At 39.9% G+C, this 26,179-nt stretch overlaps 1 protein-coding gene across 2 annotated transcripts in view; it reads left to right on the top strand.

Moving 5' to 3' along the window:
* Positions 1-21,729: 21,729 nt before the first annotated feature.
* Positions 21,730-26,179, top strand: part of cacna1ha (calcium channel, voltage-dependent, T type, alpha 1H subunit a) — a 129,387-nt gene continuing 124,937 nt past the window's right edge. For both annotated transcript variants that reach the window (XM_085270753.1, XM_085270752.1), the window contains exons 1-2: positions 21,730-22,213; positions 23,419-23,915. In XM_085270753.1, the coding sequence (XP_085126879.1) occupies positions 23,443-23,915 (473 nt within the window). In that variant the 5' untranslated portion in view covers positions 21,730-22,213; positions 23,419-23,442. The remainder of the gene's footprint in view (positions 22,214-23,418; positions 23,916-26,179) is intronic.

Below are 26,179 nucleotides of genomic sequence, written 5' to 3'. Positions count from 1 at the left end.
GCGGCCGCCTCGGGTCTCTGCTCCTCTTGCCTCCCCTTTATTATTATCTTTACACACCGGCCAGCATCTGGCCAATCCACCACCTTCCATTGTTTATACCGTTACAAAAAAAAAAATCATCGACCCACCGAGCAAATGCCCGTTATGCCCGATGGCCAGTCCAGGTATGGTAGAGCCATCAGTTAACCCTTCGCGTGCCATCAGTGGCACGCGTGCCACGGGTTGCCGACCCCTCCTCTAAACAGTCTTCTTGACACTCAGCTTCTTCATCTATACCCTTCCTGCCTTTCTTCCTCCTTGTCATAGCTATCCCTCTGCCCTTGATAATCAGTTTGAGGTCGAGCACTGACATTTTAAATTTTTGCTCCTCTGGCCTGTTTCAACTTTGTGCTTCTTTGCACCAAACTGTGTTTCTCCAGGATTAGACACATCATTTTTCTCTTGTAAGAATAACTGGTTATGTACCAGAAACTAGGAAAGATCTTACCATTAAATAACTGTTTATTAGTTTGTTAGCATGCAAATATATTGATGTTTTCAAATCTCAAACAGTAGACTAAAATTGTGGACTGAATAAAAAAATGCTTTTTTGTGCCTTGAGTTGAGCTGAGCTGGCTTCCCCCGTTTTGGGGTCTTGACTCCAGATAACATGAGGAGTCAATCTGACTGAGAAAACACTTTGGGAACTCCTAAATCACAAGGCAGGCCCGGCCTAAAGCATTGCCTGCTTTGTCTTCCTTTCCAACCTTTCCATAATTAATAGAAATAAAACTCATGTTTAATACATCCATATACAGAGCAGTATGACAAACATACCAAAAATGTGTCTTTCCATCCAACATCCCATGGCGCTAAAACAAATAAAATAAAAGTGGAAACAAAGAAAGTAGAAACAACTGCAGTTCCTCTAGGTGCCACAAGAGGCCGTGCCATCATACTTGCCCATGTTAAAATGCCCAACTTTATAACTTTAAAACGCACATTTACAGCCTGCTACAACAAAATGGTTTTGGCCTCTATAGATTGTTACCTCTAGCATAACAACTCTAAATAGGGTGTATAATTTCTTTATAGCTCATCGAATAACTGAGTTAGGGACACATCACATAATAGAGGCTACACCTCCAAGGTGTCTTTTACTGTTTGTCCTGATTAAACTCGCCCTCTTCATGTTGTCTTCATGTGCCATTAGAGGCTTTTGAAACATCTGTAATGGATTATCTGACCAACATTATGGCTTGATGTTTTTCCCGAAATTAACGTTTGTTGGTCCATTACTTAGTGTAATTAGACAATCTGTGCATCTGTATGTTGCACCCACAGAGTCTATGAGTGCAGTTTGCTAACCAAGCTTGCTACTATTAGCTAATAAATTAGTGCTAAACCATGTCATCCATACGGACTACAGTGGAACCCCGACTTACGAATACCCCATTTAACGAAAAATTGAAGTTACGAAGGCACTTAACGGCAATATTTCTGTCCGTGTTACCGCAAAATGCTCGCGTAACGTAATCCGCTGGCTCTGATCGGCTGAGCCTAGAATGCCTAGAATGCCCACAATGCCTTCCGAATCATGTGACAACACCCTTGGCTTTCGTACTTGTGCTTCGCTGTTCCACTTGAAAGACGTATTGTTGTTGCCGTTAGCAATTAGCCTATAGCCTATTGTTCACTCAAAAGGCGCAATGGGTGCTTCGACTTACGAACATTTTAGACTTACGGGAATGAATTAATTTCGTAAGTCGGGGTTCCACTGTACATACTTACATAGCTTTCTTACTATAAGCCTCTTTTGTCTATTCACACAAGCACTTTTTTCTATGCCTAAGCACTTTGCATTCACATGAATACATTGTGGCAAACTCAAGGTTCTTGCCCAGGGATACTTTAACATGCAAGAGAAACCATAATGTGTTAAGTAATTTTTGGCAAGAAAAACCAATTTGGCTACAGCAAAGACTGGAACAGTGAAAATGTGGAGTCCCTAACCAGTAGGTGATGTAACTGTGGATTTATAGTCCAGTCATATTTTGCACATATTTTCTTGTCTTTTTTTTGTGAATGAATGAACATTTTGTACCCTGATTTTTATCATAGTCTTGATGATCTGATTACCAGACAAGCCCAAGGCATTATACACATCATTTTTATATCTAGTCATAATTTAGGGTGTGTAAACAGCGTGGTGGGTGCTGTGTTTTGTGTTGTGGTCAGAATTTTGTAAATATAGAATCTGATCTCCTAAAGTCTGATCTCCAAAGTTTAAATGCTCTTGTAAAATAGCTTGCAGATGACTATATGTGAAGGCTGAGATAGATCAGAGTTTAATGTTTACTTTGAGAAAAGTTTTTTTTTTTCACCAATTCAGTGTTGTTGCCAGGGTCCAATCTTTCAACCTGTTATTTTCATCCCAAGAAAATTACCTCAGCTTCTGCTAGTGACACTACAAAACATTTAATTCCCAGACCTCTGGAAATGTGAGCTGGTTCTCAAAAGACAGCCGGGCAGGACTGGCTCTGCACCAGCACAATCCCCAGCACTGTGTCAGTGAAAAAGAGGTGTTTGCTGCTCATGTTAGGAATTACCAGGAGAGATTTGGTTATTTATTTTTTACTCTCCCATCAAATAAATTTCAATTATCAAGAAAATAATTCACAATAATTCCTAGAGTGATTTTTACTGCCATCTGGATTGACGTCTGCTGTTTCACAGAGTTAGTGAGTGACACACCAATTGGATTACAAGGGCTACATAACCAGCAGCAGGATAGAGCAGCATTACTCTCCAGATTACATTAGATGATTAATGATCATCAGTGGAACAATGGGTTGTTTCTGCAAACAAAATGCAACCCAGAAAGCAAAGTGACACTACATTATGCACACAAGTAGATATATACAATCAGTTGCTAATTTCTTAGGCACTCAGCTAAATGTAACACAGTCTATTAGAACAGCAGTATTATCGACTGCATGTGTACCCATTTCTGTAATATACTCACATATCTATATTATTGCTAATATATATTGTAATATATCTATATCACTAAAGCACTTCTGGATGGATGCAAACTGCATTTCGTTGCCCTGTACCTGTGCATGTGCAATGACAATAAAGTTGAATTCTATTCTATTCTATTCTATGTGTAAAAGATAAACCAACACCTCTGAGTGTAACATGTACACTGCAAATCAACAGCACCACAAACATCCAAACATACATCACAGAGTTGAATCAGCATGTCTGTAAAGGAGCAGTCAAATGTAAACATTTTAACCCTGATGTAAGTAGGATTACTTGCATTTATTTCCCATTATATTGATTACATTGGCAGCCCAAGTTTCAAGCACCCTAATCCTTTATGTGTTGGATTAATTTGGAGTTGCAATGGGCTCTGAAAGCAAACAGTGGTCACAAACTAATCAGCAGAGAACAGCTGACATCAGTACTTCATTAATCTCTCCTCACTGCATCAACCCTGCCCTTCCATCTCCATGCCTCCATGCAGCATGTCACCTTTGCCCCCCTCCTTACAGCCTGTCTAGGAATCCCCTTTGATCTGTAGTATGACAGCAGCTGCGCTGTGCGGCTTCCCAGAAAGCCTATAAATCAACTGACAACAGCTCTTTCTTGCTTGCTGTACACACACAAACAAACACTTGGTACAAATCTCAAAGGCACGCACAAAGTTTCTGAGTGAGCAGCTGGTTGGTCAGTTTACAAGTCAAGCCTATAAAGTGACGAGAGCATAAATGACAGTGGAAATGCACACAAAGCCATGGGCAGGTGGGAACTGGTTGAAGAAGAGTGATGCCAGGGGTGATATATCATCCTTCTACGCTTGTCTATGTCTGCTTTATATTTACCAAATATTTTGCAGTGTAGGTCTGTGGCTGGTGTTCGGGCAATAGAAAGGTTGGTGGTTTAAAAAGCTTTTGAACAAGAGGCTAAACTTTTCATGTATCATACAAAAGCAGTCCCACAAAAGTCTACTCACACCAGGTAAAGTTTGCCATGCCTGAGCACTTTTGACCCACCAAAGTCTGGTTCATTTGATTAATGCTACTGCTGAGAAGACCTGGTTCAGTTGGACAGACGCCCAAGGATAGAGCTGCGTGTCCTCAGTAACTGCCTCCATAAAAAATTATTTGTTAAGTGATTAAATCTTAGTGAGAAAACAGCATGTCACTGCTTCTAAAAACTGCTCCATTTAAGCCCCAAAATGTGTAAAACCATTGTGCTCTCAACTTTTTAAAGGTGTATGTGTGTGAAAATGAGTTGAAACTTGAAATGCTGAAACACAACTGTATTGTAGTCAGATCATAAGCACAGTGCAGGCCAGCGGAGAAGTGACGATGGGGAACACTCATGTCAAGGCAACCATGCCTACTGTGAGTAAAGGGGAGCTAAAGTGGGATTTTAGAAGTGGAGGAAACGTAAAGTTGGGTGTATCGGGTAAATGATTTACAAATAAGTGATGAAATAATCGGTATTGTGAGCTCCAGTCGATTTTCTTTAAATGACTGTGATCACCTGAGCTGTGCCGTTGCTGCTGGTGCTATTCTGAGAATCCAGCCTAGTCTTACGGGAAGTTGTGAAATAGTCAAGAAAAATCAGTCTCTTTGGTCGTGTTCATAGACACAAATGTGTAAGCACTGTATTTAAATAGGAAACATATTTTTCTTCACTGCTTTGAAAGAAGGGAAGAATTACCATGAAAAACCAACAAAACAAAGTTTTTAAAAAAGGTGACAGCCATTGTATTTTAACTCAAACCATGAACTTTTTCTGAATCTAATCTAGCAGTTTTTAATGCCTAAGCCTAACCAAGCAGCATATTTATCATTTATTTAAAAATAATACAATTAATGTGTGAAAATATGTAACATGTATGACTCGAAGTTGGGTCCATGGCTGTTGCAATAAGTCAGTTTTTGAAATTTCTTCCAAATGTCTGGGAATCTCAACGAAGTTTCACACGAACATCGTCACATAAACCGACAATATTAACATCCATATGTTTTTATTATAAATATGTTACCAGTTCTTTTAATTTTGATCATCCCCATGCAAATGCGACTTTACCTTCTCTTTTTCTGTTTGTTTCACATGTCACGTTTAATGTAAATTATCTGTACGTGACTTCGACTCGCTATTAAATACTTAACGAAGAAGAAAATCACCTATCATGAAACTACATGAGAGAATTTGACAGGCCAGCCAGCAGTAACCAAAGAAGGGCAGAAAACCTTAGTGAGTGTTCACTTGACACAAGGGTTCATGTTTACTGTGTTAGATCATCAGCTTCAGAGAGTTTTTACTAGTTTTTCATAGTGAACACAAACATAGTTAACACAGCGTGCAGGGCCCTGAGCTACATTTTCTGCAGACAGCATCACCGCAACAATGAAATGTAGATGACTCACAATAATATTCCTTAAGAAAGACAGCATAACAGAGCTCAAGGCAAAATCATACCAACAGCTTACAGAGTCAACGCCATCTGTTCTTAGAAGCAGCACTCCGATTGGTGGATGCAACGTGATTATAGTCTGGGCAGGCGATCCAGCACATCCAGCATCACATATTGTGTAGGACAGGACTATGTGTGTGTGTATGTAGGTCATTATCAGTTTGTTCTCACACAAAGGCTATATTCAGATTTGATCACACTGCTGGACAATAATGCCTATGTTATAAACAGAGAGTAATGCGTTACTGTAATCTGATTACTTTTTCAAATAACGAGTAAAGTAAGAGATTACTATTGCAAAAAAGGTAATTATATTACTGTTCTATAAGCACGCTGTGTTACTGCGTTACTAAAACTGATTTTTTTTGCGAGAATGTCTCATGACAGTGACGTAAGCAAGTGCTACGTTTGTGACAACAGCTGTGTGCAGATCAACAATGGATCATATATCGAGTGCGGAGAGAGTATGAGCGTGCAGCGTTTAAAGCGTGGAAGTACTGACCTTACTTTGAGTTTGATTCCGTAAAAAGTGACAAAAACATTAGTGTCCGTTGTGCGTGGGAAGAAAAACTTCTCTTTACAGCGGAAGAAAAACCCTTAAACTTCCAAGCAAGCACAGAGTGTGCTATGATGTAATGGGAAATTCACAGAGAAACTCGTGGATTCTTCCACTGACCGCTACGGCACACCTGCACCAGAGCACACCTCCGCCTACCCCACTCCTGCTTTACAGGTGAAAATAGAGCAACAGGACCGCTGAGTCTTTGATTTTATTTATTTTCTGCTGTGTTTTACTTGCATCTATTTGAAAGACTGAGTGTAAACACAAAAACTATTCTATTTTATGTGCTGGAATGTGCAGAAAATAGGTTTAAATGTTAAACAAATTTCTTCCAGTCAGAGAATGTTGCATATAATTACATTTTTGCTTGATGCATAAAGTTAAAAGATTAAAACTAATAAAATAAGTTTTAAAAAGAGACTTTTCCACTGGATTACATTTTGTATGATGGATTATGCAGAAAAAGTAGAATTGGGCTGAAAGATCTATCGCTTTATCACCTATTCAGGTTGTAAATCATGTTTTTAAAAAGTAACTAAGTAAATAATTACTTTTGAAAATAAGTAATCAGTAAAGTAATGGGATTACTTTTGGGGGAAGTAATCAATAATTAGTTACTGATTACTTTTTTCAAGTAACTTGACCAACACTGGTTATAAACACATGTTTTACTCTACAGCAAATAGCCACACACAGTGTATCACAAATGCACATGGCTCAACAAACCAAATACAGAAAACCTTTGAAAAAGAAAAAAAATGACATAGAAATTCTCATAAACACAACTACAAAACAAGAAAATAAGGGGAAACAGACATAGAGTGTGACTCCTTAGTGTGTCACTGGGAGAGCGAAAAATGGGGAGGATTAGCCACCAGAAGCTGGCAGGACAAGGACCTCTTGGCCTCACATACACTTTCGCTCTGTCACACACAAACACACGCACACACACAGGAACTAGGAAACGGATGAAAATTGTGATTCACCATGTCAGGTCACAGACTTTTAAAAGTCTGCTTTTCTGTGTGTGTGTCTGTGCATGCATGCGTGCGTGTGCGTGCGTACGTGTGTGCCGCTGTCTCATTAGTAAGAGCAGTAAGGCAACTCTGTGGAGGCGATGCAGCCACAGACCTTGTTAGAGATCCATTCCTCTAACCTCACAATCCTCAAAGGACATAAACGAATGCACACACACGTGGACATGTGCACACGCATACACACACATACACACAGTGCACATAAATGCTGAATATCGTAAGCATAATATTTGATAATTATATCTAATAAGCCACATTTATTGGGTTTGAAAAGTGTGTGTGTGTGTGTGTGTGTGTGTGTGTGTGTGTGTGTGTGTGCATTTTGTAAAAAGAAAATAGGATGACGTAACTAAGCTGAAAGTCTAGTGTACACAGAGTATATAAACCAACAGTGAATGGCATCTAGCTGTAATTTGTGTTATAGCTATGTGTCTTTCTCATTTATCCAGATTAAAAAGAAGAAAATAAAAAACTAATTTCAAAAGCACTGCATGAAAGACAGAATTATTCCAAAAGGTAGCATGTAACAAACTTTGAAATGATCAAAGGCAAATGAATCCCTTTAGGCTGTTTATTGGCTCCCATCGTAGCACAAATATGCTCACCCCCTTAGGCTCAGAACCTTAAACAGAGCACGTGAAGTGCACAAATTTGTACACAGTCAAGGGTTAAACCCAATTATCCTGGATCCAACCACTTTTCTTGTCTCTAACTCCTTTGCACAAGGACCAGTCACAAGTATATCACTGAATTTGATCACTTGTTACAGCAGTGTCTCTGCAGTATTGTATTCACAATGGCCACAAGAGGGTATTTGAAGGTCCTGTTCTTCCTTATCTTAGGATGATCGTCATAAATTATAAGAGTGCATCAAAAAGCCACAAAGGACCATTACTCAAAATGCATTTAATACTACAGTCATTACTGATTACATCATTGTGTTCAGTGAGCAAACTCAATACTATTCTTCTTGGACAAATTTATTTTTAATGCCACCTTATCTGTGTCACCAGGCCCCCAAATTTAATGAAGATAGAAGTCCTATAATAAAAAGTGATTTTAAATCACTGGATAGAAAATTACACAGTGGAAGACTATCAATCATGGGTTGGCCTTCACCAGAGTCTTGACCTCAACATTATTGAAGCAGATTTGACAGAGAACAGAACAAAAGGCAGCCAACATCCAAAGAATAGCTTTGAATGTCCTTCAAGAAGCCTGGAGAACTTTTCCTGGAGACTACTTAAAGAAATGACATGCAAGCTGTCTAAGAGAGATCAGACTGTGAAGAATAAAGGTGATCATACCAAATATTGACTTTCAGGCTTTTTAGAATCACACAAGCTCTGTTTTTATTGCGTTTTTCCATAAATTGCTGCAGCTATTGTCCCAGGAAAATAAGTGTGTTGGGCTTACAGTTCTTCTGCAGAGGACTGTATATAATGGTATCTTCAAGTTGCTTGAAAAGAGAAATATTTAAAAGGTATACTTTGATTCTAAAAGTTTCATGGTTTGGTCCTAAATGTCAGCAGTCTGAAGGTACCTTTGAAGTAAACACAAGTTTGATGCATGTTCACCAAATTGTATAAATGACAATGTGCATCATTTTCCTCTGCAGGTTAGGATGTTGGGCTGTATTGGCTGTGAGTCATTACATATGATGCAGAGTATGGCAACAATCACCTGAGCAGTCAGAAACGTGAAATTGAACTCAAAGATTGTTGAATTTTCCTTCTAAATCAGGTTCCTGTTAGAATTAATATAAACCAGCTAATTCTTCTTAGTGTGAATCTTAGACGTGAGCTCGGAGACAGATGAACACACTTGTGTAGTGGATGGTATCAGTGACTTATCCAGATGGTAGGGAAGCAGAGGGTATTAGTGGATAATGTGAAGGAGGGGGAGGCTGGTGGAGCCCTCAGAAGTGGCAAGAGGGTAAAATCTCTCTGATTGGAATGCACAGCTGCACTAAGACACATACACACACACACACACACACACACACACACACACACACACACACACACACACACACACACACACACACACACACACACACACTCGCAAACAAACAAATGCAAAAAAGCATATCATTACACAGCTGAGTATGGTGATGGGGCTGCACAGAAGTTTCTGGAAGTGTAGTGAGACTTTGCAGATCTGTGTGACTCAGCACGGGAAGTCTGCTACTTCCTGTCTGTCTCCTCATCCCCCTCTTTCTCTCTTTTTTTTCAAATCTCTGTGTCATGCCCAGCTCATTTTTCCCTACACCGTCTCACTTGTAATAGTGTGTCTCTTTTCAGCTCGCACACCTTCTAAAAAAACCACTCCGTTATTTACCGTCTTTGTCACACGTTATGTCTACCTCTCTGCGGGAGCTCCTAATGTGACAGGCAGTGCAGACTCATCTGACAACTGTTTCAGATGCAGTCAATGGAGAGGAAAGTCTAGCAGAAAAACGCAGTGATGGATTTTAAAAGACAGACAGAAAGTACAGGAGTAAAAGAGTAAAACCTCAAATCAAGTTCACCTCACTTGTTGCCTTTTTCTCTATCCTTTTGAAGCCACTTATTTTTAAATAATCTGGACCTAAAACAGCATCCCATAATGCTTCATGAATTGTGTTAAATGAGGGCTGGAAGGAGTTAGTAGTGCATTGGCTTCCTGTTAAGTTTCGCATTCAATCCAAAATCCTGCTGCTCACCTTCTGAATTATTAACAATATAGCTCCGAGCTACCTGATTGAGCTACTTAGATTATACACCCCTGCTAGAGTATTAAGATCATCTTCCCAGTCACTTTTGGCACAGCCGAGATCCTGGCTGAAGACTAGAGGTGACCGAGCGTTTGCCTTGGCTCCACCCAATCTATGGAGTAACCTCCCCATTGCTATCCGTGAGTCTGATTCCATTCAATCCTTCAAATCGCAGTTAAAAACCCACCTATTTAGCCTCACTTTTTCTACCAGTTAATGAGTGTTTGTTAGTTAGTTTAATGCTTATTTCTATCTTCAGTCTATTCTTAACTACTTTAACATGCTACCATGTTGGTACTTTGCCATAGCCTTCATCCTCCTTGTTACTTCATCTTACTCTTTTGTATGTTAAGCACTTTGATGCACCCCTGGTTTTTAAATGTGCTATATAAATAAAGTTTGTTGTTGTTGTTGTTGTTGTTGTAGTAGTCATTACTACAGAAACTGGGCATCAGGGGTGGATCTACAGGGAGCAAGGGGGGGATTCTTGCCCTCCCATCTGCCCCCTCAACCTAAAATACCTTTTGCCCATGCAAGATTGTTATTGATTTGCCAGTGAGTACTGCAGGGTGTGAGTGAAGTTTTTCTACTTTCAAGCTTGTAAAAAAAATCACCTGTGTTAAAACTTTTTTTTTTCACATTTATACCTGAAAATTGTCTTTGGTTTCTTAGAAGAGATGATGATTCAATAAATAGATTTAAAGTGTTTTTTGTGGATGTTTTGTTGACTCCATTTACATTTAGGGGATTTTCACATACTTATAGGTCTGCCTAGACCTCTTGCTCCTCCTTTGCCCCCTCCATGTAAAGTTTTCTAGATCTGACACTACTGGGCATTAAAACTGTTATTATAGTTAGGTCAATTAATTTGTCAGTAATAAAGACACACTTTTGGTAGTTTTGAGTCTTTACACCACCACAGTAAATTTGAAAAAAGTAAAGTGTTGCATGAACTTTTTATATTTTTATACACAGCCCAGCATTTTCAGAGGCTCAAAATTAATTGGACAGTTGACTGACAAGCAGTTTCATGGCCAGCTGAGGCCTGTTCCCTCATTATTTCCTGACAAATGAAGCAGACAAAATATCTGAAGTTGAGATTTGTATTTTCTAGCTTTTAACTGTCCTTTTTAGGCACAAAGAGATTTTCATCCCAGTATTATACAACAGTCCTTAGATTTGAAATGATCTTAGCTCGTCCAATTAGTTTTTAGCTTCTGAAAATGGAGGAGTGCGTATCAAAATGACTTTTATCTGTTTTTTGTAAAAACCTTGAATAAGAACTGTAAGTCTGAACTTCAGTCATATGCTGATTGTTTGGTTTAAAATCACTGTGGTTGACAAATGTGTTACTGTCCAAAAACTTGTGGGCATAAGTGAAAAATAATTCTCTCATAGGTCCCATATTTCCCTCGGCATCACTAAAGAGAGGCATACAGAATCCTGAAATGCATTTCAATACAAAAGTGATTGTAAACAACACTTTAGTTCAATAGCCTGTACTCCGTGGTATCTTAGATTAAAAGCTGTTACCTGGGGAAATACCATATTAAAGACAAAAGCTAGCATCACTTAAAAAAAGTGACAAAACAAATAAAAATAGAATTCAACAGATAATTTTAAAAGGATCCGTGTTAGCTCCATATGTGGGCTCCCAAAAAAGAAACATCACACATCATTTTGAAAAGATAATTCCTGTCACATTTCGTTCTTCTGTGGATTCATTTCTGTTCCCAGTGCAGCCGAAACTCTGGACCTTTTGATTTACGTTTTTTTTCTCCCCTCACAAGCTGTTTCCTGCACATTGAGTGTCTGAATTCAACTTTTATTTAGATATTCATTACAGTTCACCTTTAGAGTCAATGTCTGACACTAAGTCCAAGTTTATTATTTTCTTTAATTAATTATTTAGATGTTATTTTACTGTTTAAATATTATTTTAAGGGATTTTAAGGGAAAAATATAAAAAAAAATACGTGATTTTACATGACATATTTAGTTTTTTTCATTATGTAAGCGTTTTATAAACTGTGACACAGCTTTCAACCGTTTTTACCAGTGTGATGTAACAGTGGTGTGTTCTTTCCCAAATATGCAATCCAATTAATCCTAAAGTCAAACGGGGAGTTTTATTTTGGAACTGGAGCTGTGACTGACAGAATTTCAATAAGTGAACGTTCAGGAAAATTAATTGTTCCCCGTCTTCTACTGACTTTGTTCATGTCCCAGTTTAGTTTAGCTTTGTTTTCCCTAATGTGAACAGCCAAACGCTGTAGGAGTATTTTAAAATCTGGATCTGGACCATAGCTAAATAAAGAGAATTCCAAAGAGCACGAGCATTTTGTGAGAAATTAACTGTTGGATGCCCTGGAAGCTTCATCTGTCATTCAGCTGTCCCTTCTTATGTCCCTTACAAGATGTTTAAAATAAAAGGACTCATTAATAATGACTAAAACAAACTAACTTACCTGAGTCAGACACTGGACACAAGTCAAATGGACTTGGGTTTGTGTGTCAGTATATCTGACTTAATCTAACTGGACTTTCTGTGAGTGTCAGTGATCTAGAGCCAGTCCAGTGACATGATGTAATTAAAGTTTAGTTGTGTTTGTTCTGGTACAATGAAACTGCGAAAGCCTCATTAAATCAGTTAGGGTTCAGGTTTAGTGATGGAAAGTCTGGGAAAAGTCCTTCCTAACGTTGTTATAATGGTGTTACACCAACGTATTGCCGGTCTTCCTCAGCGCCTTTTTCCTTCTGTTTTTCCAATCATAATGTCCTTTTCTTAACTTCTTTATTTGTCTTCCAAAACTGTTCTTTTAGCCCTTTTGGCTGTGCATATTATTGGTAAAATGCGTCTCCAGTATTACACTTCAAAAGCACTGATTCAGCGACTGTCCTGTTTCTTTATTGTCCAACTTTCACAACTATAGGTTATCTTGGAGAAACTCTAACAGTGTATAAGCCTTCATTTCATTGGCAGAGAAATGTCCCTAGATTTGAAGACTTTATCCAATGATTTCCTTGTTGCCTTACGCGGTTCATCACCATCTATGTGGACCATGATGGCACTGTTGTTTCCAGTTAGTCAGTCTTTAAAAAATAGATTCTCATAAAATAGATGCAAGAGGGTATTTCAAAGTCATTAGCCATCCAGTCATTGTGAAAGCAGCTCAGGGGGACTGGGGGACAAGGAAAGTTGTCTTTGCCTCTTAAGTCATCACATCACAGTAATCAGGACAGCTGGACAACAGCTCAACAGCCCAGTGGCCCAGCGACAAGGAACCATGGTTCTGGAGGTGTATATACAGGTACAATGACAAAGACACACAGTGCAGGTTTGATAGTTCAACAAAACCACTATATTTACATTGTGTCGTTATAACTGGGACACAATGTAAACTAAGACCTTTAGTATGGATATGACAATATTTAGAATTTAATAGGGTAATAATTAAAGTTCTACAAATATCATCCTGGTGATCACAATTAGGTCCTATTCCAAATTTATCATTGTTTTTCAGAAACTGGATATGCAAATATTATTAAGACAGTAGTTGTAGTGATTCATTGAAATGTGAGCAAACAAATGGAAATGGAGCATAAAAGGCAAAAACAGAGTCTGTATTAATCTAACAAGTTTCAAAGTCAGTATTTGGCATGGCCATCTTTAATCTTCAGCACAGTCTGAACTCTCTTAGGCAGCTTTCTTGTCATTTCATTAAGTAGTCTTCAGGAATGGTTCTCCAGGCTTCTTGAAGGACATCCAAAGCTCTTCTTTGGATTTTGGCTGACTTTTCTTTTCTCTGTCAAGATGATCCCACACTGCTCCAGTTATGTTGAGGTTCTGGGCTGTGTTCATAATTCAATCGGTTTGGGCAAGATTCCCAATTGGATTTGGATTCATCATCTATCCAACCTGTTGCCACTGATTTTCAGTCCAGTTCTTGTGTATTTGGCAAACATCAGCCTTTTCTCTCTTAAGAATGACTTGTTGACAGACACTCTTCCACTGAGATCATTTCTGATGAGGCTTCAGTGAACAGTAGATAGATCAACTGGAGGGCCAGATGCATCTCTCAGGTCCTGTGTTGGGTGTTTGATGGACTTTTTCCTACAGGCAGATACTTTTCTGTCCTCAACTTGTCTGGTTTCCTTAAGAACACACTGCAAACAATGCTGAGATATGCCAGATTTTTTGACTAATAGCACGTTGTTGATGCAAAAATACTATTTTATGCCTGTCAGACTGTGTCATTTTTTGACTAAGGAAATTATGTGTTTTTTAACAGGCTGCTACTAACAAAGTGGAGAAAGATACAATTTAAAATTGGTTCTTTGCTAAGTTGTCTGTTATGTATAGACACAAGACTCACTCATTCTCTGAGTTATGGATTTTTTTATGATTTAAATATTCATAGAAAAACCTTGAGAGACCTCAAGAAAGCCCGGAGAACAATCGCTCAAGACCACTTTTAATAACTTCCAACAACGTCTGGCTGCTTGGAAACAAAAACTAAAGCCATATGGGTGGCTCTTTTGTCTTTTGCACGGCACCGTATCTGTCTTAGCTAGGGTTTATAACTAAGACACATGTTCTGTAGACACTGCACATTTGACACATGGCCTCTTGTCTGTCACGGTCAGCTCTGTGTTGCACATAAACCAGATAGCCAAGAGTTTGTGTGGGTTGAGTTGCATCAACAAAATAAACTTTAAAAAATGCAGATGTGGTTGCAGTTAGACAACAAATGTCTTTCATTCGCCATGTGAACAGGTTTGGGCAAATCGTGTCTTTTTTAGAATAAGGGCAAAAAAATCCAAACATGTTTTGTTATACAGTCAATGAGAGAAAGGGCTTTTCTAACAAGAGGCCAAAGGATGGAATAGTCAGTATTTAAAGGGTTGCTGCTTTGTATGATTGTTCATGTATGTGTTAATATAATATTACCCAGAAGGCTGCCAGATGCTGTTATACAACAGCAGATTATAATCCTGATGTTTCTGTCATTACTGCAGCTATGAAACATCATTGTCTCTCACTCTCTCAGTGTCAGCGTTTGTGCACTGCTCTCTCTCACTCTTCCTATGTGCGCGCATGTGTGTGTGTGTGTGTGTGTGTGTGTGTGTGTGTGTCCCACTCCATCTTTCTTTCTCTTTGATTACCTCTATTCCTCTCTGTTCAGTCTCTCCCCTGTTTCACTCTGAGCCTCTCTGTCTCTCTCTGGATCAGTTTGAAGTCTACCAGTAGGGGTGTATATGTGGGCAGCAACCTGCAGGTCTTTGTATCGAAAATGAGCTTTACATTTCAAGAGGTTAGCAGGTAGTCAGCTCTTGTCTATGTGTATGTGTGTGTGTGTGTGTGTGTGTGTGTGTGTGTGTGTGTGTGTGTGTGTGTGTGTGTGTGTGTGTGTGTGAGAGAGAGAGAGAGAGAGAGAGAGAGAGAGAGTGTATGCATGTGTGTGTGTGCGTGTGTGTGCATAGATAAAATCAGACAGGGTGCAGACAAATGTAATCACACTCCAGCCGTAGAGCACGAATCAGATCCACTTCTTGAAGGCATTCCCACATCAGTTTCATCAGGTCTTTTTCTATTCAAATGCCTGAACACAGATAGGATTGGTTTTAGGTGTTATGACACAGAATCCAAATTTAATGAAGAGGAAGATAAACCAAGGAGGCAGGATTGCATAAGAAGGATGAATTTAAATGTTTTAAAAAAATATGTAACCTCAATAACTAATACATTAGTGAGTCATGCTTGCATCTTTCTTTTATGTATTGACATTTACATACAAGCCATTCGTTGTCTGTCTGTGTCTCAAGACAAGTGGAAGCTCACTAAATAATCACCGCCTCAGACACCGCACTAATCAAAGTCTAAAGACTCTGTAATGTTTGTGAATGAACCCCAAGATTCATTTCTCAACCAGCCACTGGTTATCTCTATGATATACACTCCCTGGCCACTTTTTTAGGCACACTGCATTAGTAGCAGGGCGGACTCCCTTTTACCTTCATCTGGGACTCTCCACCATTTGACCCTAGAACTGAAGAAGCTTCTCGGATGAGAGGTGAAACGTCTTCAAGCAACTTAAAGAAGTCCAGATGCTTTTCTTTCCAAGCTCCTTAGACGCGTGTACCAGACCATGTGGCCTCTTTCAAGGTTGGAGGCACTAGAAACTCCATCCGCAAACTTCAGGTTTCAGGTGTTGCTCTTTACCCATGAAGCAAAACTATTAGCAAATGAGCTGCATCCTTCAAGTCATAAACACTGAATATTGATAACATGAGACTGAAACATTTCGGAGTGAAACATACTGATTGTCTGTAAGTATTTTAACACTGAGTTCAACCTTAGAAGACTTTAATGTCACTGAATGAGCTTCATGAGCAAGTGAACAGTCCTAACTGTTGAAACACACACATGTACACAGACACACACACAGGTATCGTTCTCATGTCAACATCTGTGAAGGACAAATTTCCCTCTAAATCTGGCTGTGATCCTGCTGCAGACTCTGTGGGTGGGTGTATGCGTGTGAGTTATGTAACTGCTTCCTCTTTCTTTTCTTGGTGTATTTATGAATGCACAGATATTTTTTCCTCTCCCATACCCTAATTAGAATGATTACTTTGGCACGCAGACAGACATGGGGTATTAAAAAAGCTCATCCTTTTCTCTTTCAACCATCCCTGCTTTACATTTTTTCATGCCTCTGTTTACTCCACTCAGTTTGATTTCAATAATACATCAAGAATATGTATATTTTAGTTGCTTTGTGCAATATTCACTCACGCACAGTATAGAAGTGCCTCATAGCTGCTCAGGAACAGAGGAACAGACCTCACATATACCAGCAGGTCTAACGAATAGACACCAGCAGAGCAAATATGAGGGAAGGACAAAGACAACCGTGTGAAAGTAAGCTAGATCAGAGGACTAGCCTAGCCGAGGCAAAGATAATGGCATCGATGTAGAGCTGCGCCTCAACTTTGTTGATTTTATTCATTACTTTTGTCTTTGAAGTCTTTGTTGTGCTTTTGCCCTCCACATCTCAAGAGATCACATGTCAGTCAACACATGCAAAACCTAGAGATGCTTTTCCTTGAAATGTTTTGATAGGAAACTTGGCTTTCTTTGAAAATCCTGCCATTTTCCCTTTCACTGCTCACTCTGACCCTTTTCACAGTTGCGTAATGTAATGCACTCTTGCTTTCAGTGGAAAAGTAGTCAAACATGAATTTTCTAAATGACCCAGTTTGATATATTGCTTCTAAACGCCTTATCTACTTAACGTCACCAATTGTAAAGCACGATTTGACGTCAAACATTTTCACTTTTTCAAACTGGAAAGCTTTTTGAGACAGAAAAAAAAAACATTGTTTTGTGTTTGCAGTGGCTTCAATCTCACCGCAGCGCTTCAAAAGTCCAACTTAGCAGGAACAAGCAATGACACGAGATGAGGAAACCGGTAGGAAAAGGCCGGATGATGAAAGTGTGGGAGTCGGAGTGGAGGATGGTGGATGATGAGATGGGATTGGATGGGGGGTGGGGTGGGGGGGGTGGGGAGTTGCAGATGTCAACCTGACAAAGGAGTATTGATTATCTTTGGGAAGCACACGCGCTCCTATTGATTTGGAGCGTTGGCAAATGAATTGCAGTTTGTGAAGAGATGTTTTAATCCCCAAAGATGTAGGATAGTCTATTATTTGTCTCCCTTGCGGAATTTGTAACCACGTGTTGTGTACTTGCAGGTATTTCAACTCAGAGTTGATTTTGTTGTGTAATAAAAACAGAAACAAGCTGATATTATCAGCTACGGTTCTCCTTTGAGGAAGAACAAACTCCTGGAGGGGGGTCGGTAGAGAAAAAGCAGTTAGTTGACGAGAGAGGGAAACACTGGTTATCCAGGCCTCGTACACACAGCTGAGCAGGGCGTCAGAGTGGAGCCCGCATTAGCAAAACTCTCATAGGAGCCAAGCATAGAGTAATGAAGACAGAATTCCAAGTTTGCATGTACGAAAGCCTGGGGAGGGAGCCGGACGGGTGGGAAGGAAAGACAGGTGTTGGGAGGGGGATGAGCTTGAAGAGCTCGAGCTGTCTGCATACTAGTCACTTTTTCTCACAGCTGAGAATGAGAATGGACACACACACTCACGCTCACGTCTCCTGTTGCACATGCAGATGATGGTAAAGAGTGATTCAGCTGAGCTTGTGGCTGATTAAAACCTGGGTAATTAGCATTTTCACAATATTGATGAGGAGAGCCAAAAGGGACATTTAAGAAAACCCATTGTCCCTTTAGTTTCACATCTTCAAAAACTCCTTAATTGGCTTTCAGGGTAATGGCTCAAACACCACAAGCCACAGAGGAGAACATCAACCTTTTGACAATTTATAACTTTGATCAACTTAGCGATGAAAAGGTTTGGCAGCTGGCTCCCGTACTGTACACGAGCCCAGCATTTATACATTATTTTCCAGTATAACTGATGCTCCTAGGTGATCTTTGCACTACATAAAGCAGCTCTATTATTATTATTATTCTTTTTTTTTTTTACTATTTAATTTGTAAAAATGTGTATACACACACACACACACACACACACACACACACACACACGTAGGAAAATATTTAGTATACACATCCAGAAATGCATACACTATTATATATTGTACATATATTTATTAGTTTCAGGTTGGCCATTCTTGTATTTTGCTCGTTTGTGTTGTTGTGTTTGCACATCTCTGTTGCTTGTGGGGCTCGCACACAAGAATTTCACTCGCATGTGCTGTGCCAGTGTGCCTGCACATGTGATGTGACAATAAAAGTGATTTGATTTGATTTGATTTGATTCTCTAACGCAGAACTGTTCAATATATATATATTTTTTTAAACCTGTATTACTTGCAGTGTGATCATAAAAGGTCTTGCCAAAAGGTTTTCAAAACCACAAAGATCATTGTCAGCTGAAGACGTCTGCAGAAACGGCCAGTACTTGTCCTTTCCTGGCTCCAGTTTTTAGGCTTTTGGCACCCTAACTAGGAATTCAAGAAACTGAGTTCAGAGATTTTTAAAGCAGGGGGAGGAAGATTTGTGGTGTGGGGTGGCTTTAAGTGTCACATCTGGTCTGATTCACCCAGCGCTGCATTTTTGGATTTTGAAAAATCCAAAATCCAGTCGCTATGTTTACTGCAGCACACAGACGATAAAAGCTGTGTGCATCTTTGCTCTGCATCAGTGTCTGTTTTAGAGTAAAGACGGTCAAATTTGATATAATTTACTGCATTGTCATGCTCGACTTCAAGCTTTTTGCCCCAAAAAGCAGCAAAAGCTGAATATTGATACTGTTTAAAAACTCAGTGAAACCCACTGGTGTACTTATAAAGTGAACAACCAACTGCAGAATAATCAGGCTAAGTAAAGACAAAGATACACACAAAGATTAAAAAGATTATGTCAGATTGTTGACCTGCCAGTGTACTTAGCCATTATGTAATACACAGACACACAAAACAAAACAATCCCCCAAACTACTTTCTCTCTGCGCACAGATGCTAATTATTTTACATAATGTTGCCACTAGAATGCTTGCGCTTCTATATTTTACGATGAAAGACTTTCTCGATTCCCAAGTTGACCCAAGCTGAAGTGTTAAGCATCTGCTTTTTTTTAGAGTTTAAAGTTTAAAAAGCTCTTGGTCTTTCCCTGCCACCTTTTTCACATGTTACCAGTCCATTAAACAACCATTATCACTTATTATCATGTGTCACCAGTGGGCTTGAAGCTCAAAATCCCCTCATTTCTGGAGGTATTGAAAGACACTGTCTGCTTTAACAAAAGAGAACCACAACAAAGAGAGCTTGAGAGCATAAATCAGACTTCACCCTGCAGACTTGATGTTAAACCCTTTCTTTGTTTTCCCACCAGCTCTTTACCTTTTGTGTCAGTTCCTGTGTTTGATTTATTTATCATTATTATATTTTTTTTTTTATAAATGTAGCTCTTCCACACACGATTTGACAAAGAGGGCATCATGTGACTTGCCTGTGTAAGCTGGGTTTAGTTCTGCTTGTTGGTAATCGGCGTGTACAACAATGCGCCTTTTGGATTTCTATATCTACAACAGGAGTGAGCGCATCATAGGGGATATTTAATTGGGTTATAGCAGTCACAGTGGAGGCTAATGTCCACTTCCTTTGTGTCTCTGCAAACAAGATCGTCAAAGAGGTGAATCTGTTTGACGATCTTATTGTGAGTGTTAAGGTGTTAATGTGTGATATTATTTATCTGCATTAGTTCTATACCACAAATGCATTGATGAATTTTCATTGGTGTTTCTGAAGGACCTTCTGCTGCTGATTTCAATTGGTCAAATTCTCCTTCAGTCAGAAAGATTTGATTTGAAAGATTTGATTTAAGAAGGAAGTTTTAAATCTCTCCCGATCGTGGTGTCGGTTATTCTCAAAGATATGTTTTATGGACAGAAAAGCTTTGTTCAGGGCCCATGGCTGCCCAGGAGTCAAATGAACAGTAAAGCACTTTCCTAGTATCCATCCTACATCCTGTTTCTTTCACTTTGCTCCTCCATCTCTAGTTCTCTGACTCCGTCAGCCTTGGATGCTCTTAATTAAATATAGTCAATGTAATTGTGATTGATCATTCAAGCAATATGGGAGTTTAAAGGAGTTTAAATTGATTGTCAAATCAAATTGTGGAGGCGCCGGTTGCCTGAATGAATACAGGATGAACTGTGATAAACATGCTGAACAAAAATATTAAATATAATTATAATTATGGACATGTTTATTGTGGCATTAACCATTTTGTTTGCAAGTGTTGTGTCAATTTTGTCACTGTTGGATGATATGCCTGATGTAAGATTCAAGCTTAATGCCCTGCATAACAGTGCTTTGAACTTTGGTGATATGAAAACTCTGTAGGTTATGTTGCTCTCACTGATGGATAGATGGCAAATTCCAAGATGGCTGTTGTAAAATAGAATTTCCACTCCTCACTAATTTTGGCCTAGGCTGCTGTGAACTTCCTCTGATCCACTGATGTGTTTTTACACCCCTCTGCATTTAATCATTACTTATAATTTATCGCTGGCTCTCTTCCACTGTGTGTGTGTGTGTGTGTGTGTGTTTTTTTTGTCCTGTCTTCCTCCCCTCACCCCCAGCCGGTCCCAACAGATGGCCGCCCCTCCCTGAGCCTGGTTCTGCTGGAGGTTTCTTCCTGTTAAACGGGAGTTTTTCCTTCCCACCAAAGCGCTTGCTCACAGAGTGACAGTGGGGTTTTCTGTTTTCTCTGTGTTATTATAGGGTCTTTACCTTACAATATAAAGCGCCTTGAGGCAACTGTTGTTGTGACTTGGTGCTATATAAATAAAATTGAATTGAACTGAATTAAACTAAATATAACTTCAAATATGTATCATATCAGTTTTTCTTTAAGTACATTTTATACTCTGCAGTGTTTCCATTTTATTTTCGATGACCCTGGAGGGTCCGACTATGAGAAAATCTAAAATGTTCTTTCACTTTTTGTCTTATCTTCCTTTGTCTTTGTCCATGTTTCACGATAAAGTCAAAAACCAAAACTTGCTTCCTTTTACTCCCAGCACGTTCCAGCATTTTTTTTTACATTTATTTTTTACTCTAAAGAACAATATAGAAGATATAGGCACCCCCGTCCCCCACCACCACCAGTATTTCCTTTTTGCCGGTATAGTCCTCTGTGTTGGGATTATTGCCAAAAATAATACGGACCGACACACTGTGCATTAATTTCTCTCTCTTTATGCCGTCTGCTTTGTGATCCATTAAACACCGCGGTGCGTGCACGCCCAGCTTGGCTCTCTGCTCGTTTCTCGCGCCCGGGTGTGAGTCTCCTACTGTGCGCCGTATTCCTAAAGCCGGGGATCACGTCACGTGTCACGGCTCCCGGGTCCTGGGCCAAGTTTTTTTTTTTTTTAAATTCCGTGTCAGACCATCCACGGAGCTTCAGCTCAGAAAGCCACACGCCCCGACCCTCCTGCGCGCATCTCCGCTCCACGCTGCGTAACGAGCACCTCAGAGAGGAGCGGATGGATGGATGCATGGATGTGGATAGATGTTCCCGTTTAACTGAACGCGCCAAATCAAGACGACTTTAAGTGACTTATTTGATTACTTCCAGCGATTTCCAACGACCCTCGGATTACATCTGATCTTTGGCAAGCCAAGGAAGGATATTTTTTTTGTTTTGTTTTGATTTTTTTTAAGCGAGAGAGAAGAGAGGAAAGAAGGAAAGGGAAGCTGAGAAAGGCTGGGTGCGCTAGAAAGACGGAAAGTCACGGATCATGCTTATGGGAACTTCCGATTCCGTCTCAATAAGGTAGTTTAAAACAATAAAGTTCTTCTGTTTGCATGTGATTATTTTTATACACACTGAGTGCAGGAGATAGTCCACTTTTTAGGGGCGAAAAACGGGAAAAAGCACAGATGATGCGCGCTCTGGTGGCTTCTACTTCCATTAATACCGTTTAAAACGCGTATGGAAGTACTTTTACAGCAACTGTTCATATCAAAGTGTTTTTAATATTGTTCGGTGTTTACAAAAGAACCCCAGGAGGAGAGCTTCCAACTGCCTGAAGGGTCAGATGCGCTCTTCTCACGTAACACCAAACGGCGGACAACAAAGCCCGTTAAAAAAGAAAGAAAAAAGAAAAGCTTCCTCAAAAGGGCAAAGTCTGTTAGCTGGATTACGATCACTAATGTTTTTGTTCTCGACGTTATTCCACTTATTACAATAATAATCAGTATTGCTGTGGTGGTTTGGTTTTTTTCCTCTTTTTTGGCGCATTCCCTGCCCACCATTGCGTGGTGTGGGCTAAAAACCTTCAGCAGACCAGAGACAGAACAGTCCATCTGTTCAATCACATAGCAACAGGAAGAGAGAGAATGAGAGAGAGAGAGGGAGACAGAGTGGGAAAAACATCCCTCTACTATTATGATACTCTTATAGTACTCGCACTTAATTGTTACCTAATTTCACTAAACACATTTTCGCATTTCTACTAATTGCTGCAACAGCAGGCAGTTGTCAGTCTGTAGTGCTCCATGGTGCCTTTACTGTGTTATTACTATGGCTACTATGAAATTCAGGCTTGATGTTCTGACAGAGACTCCCAGTTTTGTCTGATGAAAGCATTTATTGTTTGTTTTTTTTGTTCGTTTTAAGGGGAAAAGAACACAACTGAGAAGAAAGGCTATTTAAAAAAATAATAAAAGCCCATGAAAAGCCTAAAGCCCTGGCAGATTTGTAAAAGGACTGTATTGGAAATCTGTGTTTTAGATTGATTGGAAGCGCCTGCTGCTCAGGGATTGGAGGAGGAAATGGCCTAAGTGTTTATTTGGCTCCTTGTGCGATTTGTCTCCAGTTGCTCTTTGCCAAGTTGATCTTTCACTCGCTTCTTTTTCTGTCACCGTTAATCTGCGTCTTTCCTCTACCTTCATGTCTGCCTCCTTTGACTCACCGTGGGCTCCCTCCCCACTTTCCGACTCCCTCTAACCTTCTTCTCTCCTCTGACCTCCCTTCAGAGTGGCTCTGCCTGATGCTCTATCATGACTGATGGCGAAGGGAGAGCGCGCTTTCAGTACGCAGAGTGCCAGGAGCTGGAGGAGGTGCGGGAGGAGGTAAGGCTTGCTGTACCAACATCCTACAGGAATGACGGCCAAGGTCATGAAGATGACCCAGGAAGAAGACGCCCGGATGATGAGGAGGAAGAGGAGGAGGTGGAGAGGACGAGAAGGAGCAGCAGGAGGAGGAGGAGGAGGAGCAGCAGCAGTAGCATTCAAGGAGATGGAGAAAATGAGTGGAGTCCTGAAGTTCAGGGGGATGAAGAACAGGAACCGGAGCTGGAAGTGGAAGATGGACCAACACTGGGAGTTCGCATCACGGCTCCCATCCGTGATCCAGACTGCGTCTCCGAGGAGGAGGAACAGCAGCCGTATCCGGCCCTGGCCCCCGTGGCCTTCTTCTGCTTAAAGCAAACAACGAGGCCTCGCAACTGGTGTCTCCGCATGGTCTGCAATCCATATCCTTTAACATGCTGGAAATCTGACCCTGGTAATCGGTAAGACAAAATATGTCCTCTGCAATGTTTGTGTGTGTGTGGTGGCACGCCTGCATACACGTTTGAGTTGTCAGTAGAAACTTGCTGCTTCTATATAAATACACAAGCACCAGTGAGAGACTCACACTGGTGACACGTGCAGACATGAAGGGCGTGTCTTGGTATTGGGCAAGAAGTAGATGTTACCTGTTGTGAGTCTTTGTCCTTTGCTGATGTGAGATTTGGCTGTTTTACATGCTAAATCTTTTGTGCAACAATTTGCATTTCCCTCTGTGTCTATAAGGTTGGTATTATAACCTCCAAATCTGGTGGGTTGGTTATTTTTAGGTAAATTAGCTTTTCTGTTATAGGACCTGTTAACACGCCTAATTGAGACAGCCCCAAGTACACCCAGCACTCGGTCTGTTTGCCTCTATAGACTGAAAGTGCTGTAACACTTACCTGGGCTGCTTTAGGCTCAGATTCAAGCACAAATTAGTTCCTGGCTATATATATATATTCTTTTGAAGCTCATCAGACAGTTCGAGCTGTATTCCCTCTACTAACAGTTCTGGCAGCCATTTTATTCTAATAATCAGATATTTTAATTTAATTTCAAAGTGCCAAGTAGTCCAAGTGAAATTACTTCCTAGGAGAAGTGCTCATGTCTGCTTTACTTTCTATTATTACCCCCTCAGCCGAACATCCTGCCGGGATCATTTTCATCTGTGGGATGTTTTAACACACAGGAGCATATGAACATAATGTGCATCCAGATATAGGCGCTATGAAAAGAAGCTGAAGATGAACCGCTGTAATATGTTTTTTTTTTCATTCGTGATGTGGTTAAGTGGGTGGTGTAAAAACAAAATTAGGACCTGACTCACATTTATTTTCCTAAGTGCTTCCTGAGTACCTGGAATTTAATATAGAAGGTACCAAGAGTATAAAAATACAAGCACGATTATAAAAGTAAACTACATTTATTCTGTCTCTGAGATTCTATCTCTTTGTCTTCAAGTGATTAAAAAACCCAACTCTGAATAGGTGCATTCTGACAAGCTTCTGCTGTGTTCTTGTAGACCTATGATAGTGGAAGCTTGAAGGTGTAGTGAATCTAAGAAGGATGATCTGACGTGGTGTTTGAAGTCGGAGAAGAAAAACATGGTGTAGAAAGGTAGATAAACAGCTAGATAAAGGGGCAACCTTATGCCCACAAATTTCCTCTCTGAGACTTCTGTGTTTTGAAGCGGAAGAAATCGAAAAACAAACTTTAAAACGGCGACATGTGCACACACACACACACAGTTTTGTTTCAAAGATTCATTAATTTGCCTTCATCATTAAAGATCATTAAAGATTATCAGCTCTAGAGATTGGAGTGGATGATTCATGCGGTATTCAGACTGACACTGTGACGTGGGTCAAACCCACGTTGATGATCTGTCTGAATAGGTCAGTGTGCGTCAGCCAACGATCCCTCACGACCCTCCTCTCGAGAAGAGCTGAGCATTGTTGTGGTGGACCGCTGTTTCTATTAGAAATGTACCAAAAGGAAGTTGCAAGTTGCAAGTCGTGTCTTCTGTCATGTGGACTTGTGCCTAATGATGGTTTGCTAAAAGATTTGACGCACATGTTTTGTGTTCGGTTGCTTTGGTGATTTTGTCTTTCCGCTGCTACAAACAACTCTACAAAAGAAAGGTCAAAACCATTGCAGGACCTTTAGCCCTCAATGTGAGCAAAGCCTCAGAAGAGCAACTTTTTTCAATTGATTTAAAAAAAATCAACTCAAACCTTTATTGACATTTCTAATCTTACATATGCACAAATACAAATTTATTGGTCTGACAATACTACAAGGGTTGTCACCGTAGTAGAATTTCAAACTGATACTGGTACTGGGAAAATACTCAATAATCGATGCAATTTTTGGTACCACAGAGACAGAAAAAAGGACAAAATTAAAAAAAAAAAAAAAAACAACGAAAGATAAGAGCAATAATGGTTCGTGTAAATAGACTCAGCTACACCTCTGTTTATTTCCTTTGCTTTTGGTGACTTGGCACCATATATTTCATGGTGATCAAATAGTGTTGGTAAGGTTGGCTGTGTTGTTTCTGCCTACAGGCAGAAACAATACAGCCAACCTTACCAGTAGACTCTTCTCAGGTTCAACAAGGGGCTTTAAGAGACACTTTTTAGGGGTAAATAATTTGTTATCCTGTTAAATTAATCCTTCCTAATAA

This window comes from Mchenga conophoros, linkage group LG4 (genome assembly GCF_057382185.1).
Source record: "Mchenga conophoros isolate Kocher_MC1m ecotype Shallow Benthic linkage group LG4, M_conophoros_male_GT1.1, whole genome shotgun sequence".
Taxonomy (NCBI): Eukaryota; Metazoa; Chordata; class Actinopteri; order Cichliformes; family Cichlidae; genus Mchenga; species Mchenga conophoros.
Note: the sequence above shows the minus strand (reverse complement) of the source record. Positions and strands in the feature narration are given on the sequence as shown.